Raw genomic sequence first — 7,719 nt, 5'->3', positions numbered from 1 at the left:
GCAAATGGCTGCAATATAACAAAGAGTGAAAAATTTAAGGGGGTCTGAATACTTTCCGTACCCACTGTATGTGTGATATAAATAAATAAATCATTTTTGAGTAACAAAATTGTAATACTTTTTTTTCCACAGCAATTTTACAAGTCGTTTCCATTATTAACTAAATAACTATTTTATAACTAAAGATAAAAAAGTGGCACTAAATTGCAGGATTGAATCCCAGTAAGTTTTGGCTCTGTTATATCACTATGTTTTTATTCTGCATGATGTAGTTTCAGATGAACAGCGAGAACTGACAGTAACTCACTTTGTTCTCAGAGGGAGTTGAGAGCAGCTCTCAGACCCCTGCAGGAGAAACTGGAGATGTTAAACACAGCCAAGCAAACCAGCCAGGAAACTTCAGAACACATCAGGGTAACATCTCCGAGTCAAAAGATCAACGCAAGCCAACTTTAACAGGATATTCAGGCTGTTTTGGGACTTTTGCATGTTTTAACAGAACCGTTTTAGAACTCAAGAGAATTTAATGCATAAAATGTAAGCATGACATGATACTATTCATGTGAATATGCACTACAGTAATTAGTTATTTAATTACTCTCTAACTACATTTTTAAGCATTTTGCACAAACACATCAAGGTGGCAATATTTTCTGAGAGTCTCTCCGCCCTCTGGACAGAGACAGGCCCAGAACACTGTGCGTCTGATAAAGGAGAACTTTGAAAAGCTCCATCAGTTCCTGCATGATGAGGAGATCTCCATGCTGAGAGCTCTGAGTGAGGAAGAGGAGAAGAAGAGCCAGAAGATGAAGGAGAAGATGGACAAACTGACAGATGAGATCATGACCTTAAGAGAAGCCATTAGTTCAACAGAAGAGGCCATGAGCGCTGATGACATGGCATTTCTGAAGGTAGCAAAATAAGTCTACATTATTTTAATAGTAGTGATGAAAAGAAATGTCATATTCCTTTGATTAAACATGCATATCCATCTGTTACAGAACTACAAGAAGACTTCAGAACGGTAAAAAGATCTGTCTGTCTGTTATTTAACACTAAATAAACCGAGGCAGAGTGATTGGTTTAGCAGTTTAGCAGCCTGCAGTCTGAACCTAAGTTCTGAACCTAAGTTCATCTGAGGAAGCTTCTGTTTGTGTTCCAGGATGGACTGCACCGTTCAGGATCCAGTGGAAATCTCTGGAGCTTTGATTGATGTGGCCAAACACATCGGCTCGCTCCAGTTCAGAGTGTGGGAGAAGATGCAGACCACCGTCACGTACAGTAAGAGCAAAGAAAGCCATCAGTTTTTTTATATAGAAAATATATATATATATTAAGGTTAGTTTCTGAATGAAATATGTAGAAATTAGGGAGTAGGAATGATTAAAAATAGATTACAACTGTCACTGTACCCTTTGTCTCACAAACCCAGACTTTTGACATGTATCTGGTTTGACTAGTCTTTATGCATCCTTTAGTGGCGAGTAATTCTGAAATGGAATAAAGTTAAATAAAATAATAAAATAAATTAGTTCAACAGTTAACTAATATTTAATGTTCAGATGTTACTGCAGCAGAAGAGGCCATGAACATTGATGATATGCCATTTTTGAAGGTAGAGAAGCAAATCAAGAATACTTCCTATTATTTTAGTATTGACTGAAAGAAACTTCCTATTCTTCATATTCCTTTGGTTAAATATTTAGATATTACATGCAATGCAATGCAATCAAAATAAATATATACTCAACACTAACTCAAAGTTTCCTTTAAAAAAAATTAAGTTTAGACTGTAAAATTGTATGTTCAAAATTAACAAGTACAGAGAAAATTGGTTTCTACACCACTTCCCCACAATTAATTACAAAGTAATGGCAAGTAACACATAAAATAAATAAATAAATGTTATAAACACTGATCTTTCTGTTACAGAACTACAAGACATCACAACATTCTTTGATGTGGGCAAATCTGTAATTGATAATAAAATAAAATGACATACATTTTTTAAAAATACAAAAAAAAAAAAAAAATATATATAAAATCAAAGTTTCCATTAAATAAAATAAAAAAACAGTGTCAGCTGTATTTTATGTTCAAAAGTAGCAAATACACTAAAAATATTTAGTGTAAAAATAATTTTTCACAATTAATTATAAAGAAATAGCAAGCGATACATTAAATTAAACATAATATGCTGAAGTAGAAAGACTGAATGGTATTTTCACGTGAAACCTACTCCAATAATCTTTTTTGTTTTTTTACAGTGTAGCTCCTGATTATTTCACAAAATAGCATTTACATTTTTGTTTATGAATATCCAGTTTTAATCACTTGCAACTGCCTCAAAACTGATCTTGCCAGTGCCTAAACTCTGAATACCTGTCAAACCTTCAGCTCCCGTGATCCTCGACCCCAACACCGCAGACGTCTGCGTGGCTCTGTCCGACGACCTCACCACCATCCGCTACACGGAGGAAGAGCAGCAGGTCCCGGACAACCCCGAGCGCTTCTGCTTCTACGACTGCGCCCTGGGCTCCGAGGGCTTGGGCTCCGGCCGGCACAGCTGGGACGTGGAGGTGGGCGACTGCAGCGAGTGGGCGCTGGGGGTGGTGAAAGAAAGCGTGCAGCGTAAAGAGTGGTTCCCGCCGAGTCCCGAGCGCGGCATGTGGACCATCTGCCTGTACGGAGGAGAGTACTGCGCGCGGACGGCCACCAGAGGCGCTCCTCTGACACTCAAGAAGAAACCTCAGAAGATTCGGGTTCAGCTCGACTGGGAGGCCGGCAGAGTCATGTTCTCGGACGCCGGAGACAACTCTCTGCTTTACAAGTATAAGCACAAGTTTACGGAAAAAGTGTTTCCGTATTTCTCCAATACATGTAAAAGACATCCGCTGCATATTTTAGCGGAGAAGGTGTCTGTGTACACGGAGTAACTCAACAGACATTTCATTATCGACACTTTTCTGAGCCGGAAGGACTGAGGTAGTACAAGAATGACTTAAAGGGATAGTTCACCCAAAAATGACAATTCTGACATAATTTACTCAACCTGTACGAATTTCTTATGCTGAACACAAAAGAAGATATTTTGAAGAATGTGGGGAACCAAACAGTTGACAATAGCTTCTTTATTTTTTTCAGGTAACAATTTTCATTTTTGGGTGAACTATCCTTATAACAAGCATAGGCTACACTACCGTTTTTTAAAGGGGTCATATGATGCAATTTCATTTTTTCCTTTCTCTTTGGAGTGTTACAAGCTCTTGGTGCATAAAGAAGATCTGTAAAGTTGCAAAGACTAAAGTCTCAAATCCAAAGAGATATTCTTTATAAAAGTTCAGAGTCAGCCACACCTACCTAAAACAGCTCGTTCTAACACGCCCCCACATATCTACCTCACTATGTGGGAAGCTTTGCATAACGCCGCCCAAATATGCACGCAAAGAAAGAAGGTGTTACTTTTATGTTACTTTAAATAATGTTCTTTTTAGCAGCATCATATGACCCCTTTAAGGAAATCCAATTTTTTTTTTATTCAGCAAGGATGCATTAAATTGATCTGAAGTCGCAGTATGTTTAGTGTAAATTATTTTCTTTTGAGCTTATCAAAGAAATCTGAAAAAAAAGAACGTTTTCACAAAAATATTATTCAGCAAAAGTTTTCAACATTGATAATAAAAAATGTTTCTTGAGCAGTGAATCAGCATGTTAGATTGATTTCTGATAGATAGATTGATTTCTTATTTTAAATTGTTATCATATTTTTAAATATTAGCGCTGTTTTTGCAGATTAGTTTCTATAAATGGTGTTTTGGGGGGTTTTGAGTTTATAGTGTGTGCATAGTTTTTATTTATTTAATTTTTAATAATGTGATTTAAAATGTGATTTTTCATTATATGAAAGTCACTTTGTCTTAAAGTAGGCTACTATTCTGACATTTGGGAAATATTTTTTTAAATGTTTTTGTTTAGTCTCTAAGCAAAAGACTTTACAAAATCTTTTCAAGGCTGCATTTATTTGATCAAAACACAGTAAAATAGTAATATTGCAAAATGTCATTACAATTTAAATAACGTTTTATTTTTTTGTAATTTCTATGCATTTATTCCTGTGATCAAAGCTGAAATTTCAGCATCATTATTTTAGTCCTCAGTGTCACATTATCGTTTAGAAATCCTCCTAATATGATGATTTGCTGCTCGAGAAACATTTATTACCAGTGTTGAAAACAGTTGTGCTGCTTGATATTTTTGTGGAAACCGTGATACATTTTTTTCAGGATATAAAGTTAAGGAATTTATATGACATAGGAATCAGTTGTAACATTATAAATGCCATTATTACTGTCACTTTTGATCAATTTAATGCATCCTTGCTGAATAAAAGTATTAATTTCTTTCCAAAAAAATGACTGACCCTATACTTTTGAATGGTAGTGCATCTGATAAATGACTAATTAGCACAAGGTGACAAGAAGTTCTACAAGAAGCTCCCAATATGACGTGGAGTTTGAGCATCTAATGCTTGTTGTTGATGTGGTCTTTGTGCTGAAGCTCTGTGAACTCTGAGTGAATAAAGCACCGATGACATCTCCAGCTGTCCAGCCCCATCAACCCCAGACCATGACACGTTTCTGGAGAAAGCAGACACTCGCTCCCCTCGCCCGAGCACGCAGAAGTCTCTTTACCTTTTCCTGTGATCATGACTTTGCAAACTCGAGACGCATGCACAGAGGAGAACCTTAGATTACAGCATCAAGTATATTACCATCTGTAACATCTTACAACAGAAACTTAAGCTTTAATAGTATGTAAACAAGATTCAGTTCAGAATATTAGCTTGCTGCTTAATATTGTACACTAAAAATGGTCTACTTTTTTAAAAAGTGGGTAAAACAATCATTTTGCAACAAAGTTTTCAAACGCATGTTGCATTTTCATGATTATAACTTTGCATGTTTTCTTATTTTGCATTTTGAATTCAATTAAAGAATCTGTAATGACATCATTCATCACACTGCTAATGGAAGGTCAAGTGCAAAAGATTGGCAGACTACTGTATGCACATTGCGCAATACTAATATACAGGTACTTCTGGAATTTAAAAAAAAAAATTGACCTGTGGTTATTAGGAAAACGTTAGAATTTTGGCAAACAAAGCTTGCTTTTAATGACTATTGCACTGTTGTAGTCAAAGTAAATACTACTACTACTAAATTGTATTATTACTTTAAAAGATGTTAACATAAATTATCATGACCACCCCTTGTGGTCACACAATAATCATGACAATAGAGATGTTTCACATACTGCAATGCATTTACCTATATTAATTTTCAAAATGCTTGTATCAAAAAATAAAAACAAAATAAAATCACATTTGTGTAATAATTAACGTCAAAGTTTTTATATTTTAAATGTATAAAATTATTTTTGTTATTCAAATGTATTAACATTTATAGCTATACATGGTGTGTTTAAAAAAAAAAAAACTAGTAAAAGCTGCTGCAGTGTGCGCTATAATTTCCAATTTCATTATTCTAACTGCCATGATCATATCTTTTTTTCTCTTCATTTGGAAAGTCATGGAAATTCAAGTTTTTTTTTTTTTTATAAATAAAAAATATACATCAAAATGACATGAAGATCTTAATAACAATAAAACTACAAACGCATTATTGTGAAATGGTCACAAAATTGCAATTTTTCTTTAAACTTTTTTTTTTTATTGAGGACATGCAAACCATGCACAAAAATGAAAAACAACAAATATATTTACAGAATGAACACAAGAAGGTAGAAAAGACAATCCACGATCACTTTCAGCTTCACTGACCTTCACCTTCAACTCTGAAATATCTCACAAAAATTACATTACGTCTAATATGGAGATTTCCAGCAAATACCGGTTAAGACTACAAAAAGACTGTTGGTAATTAAATGCATTACAGGAATATAAACCTCAAAAGAATTAAAAACGTTCATCTGGGTTCAAAAAGTGACTTCCTCACAGTAACACATTGGCATGTGTTGATCTATAGATTGAGAGCACCAAACGTTGTCTTAGAAACATATAAAAAATGCATCGCTGATTGCTGTATCTGCGTGATGAGTCTTAGCCTTCAAAACTAAACTGTAAATCATGAATGCAGTTAGAGGCAGAACTCTACAATCCATTTTTTTTTCTCTAGTCTCAGATACAACATGGACAAACCTTACAATAACGGTTTATTTTTTTAATATCTTAGCACTAAGACCATCAGTAGGTAGTTCTTGATTTTTCTTTAAAGCACAATGACAGAACACAATCTCTCAAAGATGAAGTGTCATTTTTGCATCACTACTGGTGCAGAAAACTGTGAAAACCCATTTCCACCATTGAATAAAAGGTACTTGTGACTTGTTTCTCGCAATTCTGAGAAAAAAAATCTGAATTCTGAGTTTATATCTCATAATTCAGATTTCCCCCTCAGAATTCCAAGTTTGCATCTCACAATTCTGAATTTATATCTCATAATTCTTTTTTTTTCAGAATTTCCAATTGACATTTCACAATTCTGATTTTATCTCATAATTCAGATTTCCCTCTCAGAATTCCAAGTTTGCATCTCACAATTCTGAATTTATATCTCATAATTTTTTTTCTTCAGAATTTCCAATTGACATTTCACAATTCTGATTTTATCTCATAATTCAGATTTCCCCCTCAGAATTCCAAGTTTGCATCTCACAATTCTGATTTTATATCTCATAATTAATTTTTTTCCCTCAGAATTCCAAACTGACATTTCACAATTCTGAGTTTATATCTCATAATTAATTTTTTTTTTCCTCAAAATTCCAAACTGACATTTCACAATTCTGAATTTATATCTCATAATTCTTTTTTTTTTCAGAATTCCCAATTGACATTTCACAATTCTGAGTTTATATCTCATAATTCATTTTTTTTGCAGAATTCCAAACAGACATTTCACAATTCTGAGTTTATATCTCATAATTCAATTTTTGCAGAATTCCAAACAGACATTTCACAATTCTGAGTTTATATCTCATAATTCAATTTTTGCAGAATTCCAAACAGACATTTCACAATTCTGAGTTTATATCTCATAATTCAATTTTTGCAGAATTCCAAACAGACATTTCACAATTCTGAGTTTATATCTCATAATCCAATTTTTCGCAGAATTCCAAACTGACATCTTACAATTCTAAGTTTATACCTCCTAATTCATTAGTTACCTAATATAGTATTCTTAGTATATCTATATACTGTATATCTATAATCCCCAGGATTCCATGTTTACATCTTACAATTGTATTTTTTTTTGTTGCAATTTTAAGTTTATATCTTGCGATTCTGAATTGTACTGTGTCTCAAAATTAAGTTTAGTTTTCGCAGTTAAATTCTTGCAAGTAAAAAGTCAGAACTGTAACATATAAACTAATAATTGAGGGAAAAAACGTAAAAATTGTGAGGAAAAAAGTTGCAATTACCTATTTTTTTGTGTGTGGCATAAACAGGCTTCCACAGAAAACACACTTCGTCTCGTCTCGTCTGAATCTACATGTCACAGGAGGAAAGCACTGGCTGAAAGGCAGTACTAGAATGAGTTCAGTAGTTCATTCAGTAGTTCACAAACACAACAATCACTAGCCGTCTTTACGCCATCAATGCTACGCTAAAGCAGAATGGATTCTGGGTGACTGATA

General features: G+C 34.0%; 1 protein-coding gene across 1 annotated transcript in view; it reads left to right on the top strand.

The window, feature by feature from the left end:
- The window catches only part of LOC107653105 (E3 ubiquitin-protein ligase TRIM39-like), a 6,337-nt gene extending 3,299 nt beyond the window's left edge, over nucleotides 1-3,038 (top strand). The window contains exons 2-6 of the mRNA XM_016439742.1: nucleotides 319-414; nucleotides 681-911; nucleotides 1,002-1,024; nucleotides 1,163-1,281; nucleotides 2,398-3,038. Coding sequence (XP_016295228.1) covers nucleotides 319-414; nucleotides 681-911; nucleotides 1,002-1,024; nucleotides 1,163-1,281; nucleotides 2,398-2,936 — 1,008 coding nt within the window. The 3' untranslated portion in view covers nucleotides 2,937-3,038. The remainder of the gene's footprint in view (nucleotides 1-318; nucleotides 415-680; nucleotides 912-1,001; nucleotides 1,025-1,162; nucleotides 1,282-2,397) is intronic.
- Nucleotides 3,039-7,719: the final 4,681 nt, after the last annotated feature.

Source organism: Sinocyclocheilus anshuiensis, unplaced genomic scaffold, assembly GCF_001515605.1.
Source record: "Sinocyclocheilus anshuiensis isolate Anshui unplaced genomic scaffold, SAMN03320099.WGS_v1.1 scaffold1328, whole genome shotgun sequence".
Classification (NCBI taxonomy): Eukaryota; Metazoa; Chordata; class Actinopteri; order Cypriniformes; family Cyprinidae; genus Sinocyclocheilus; species Sinocyclocheilus anshuiensis.
The sequence above is the reverse complement of the archived record's forward strand: the minus strand, read 5'-3'. Positions and strand labels throughout refer to the sequence as shown.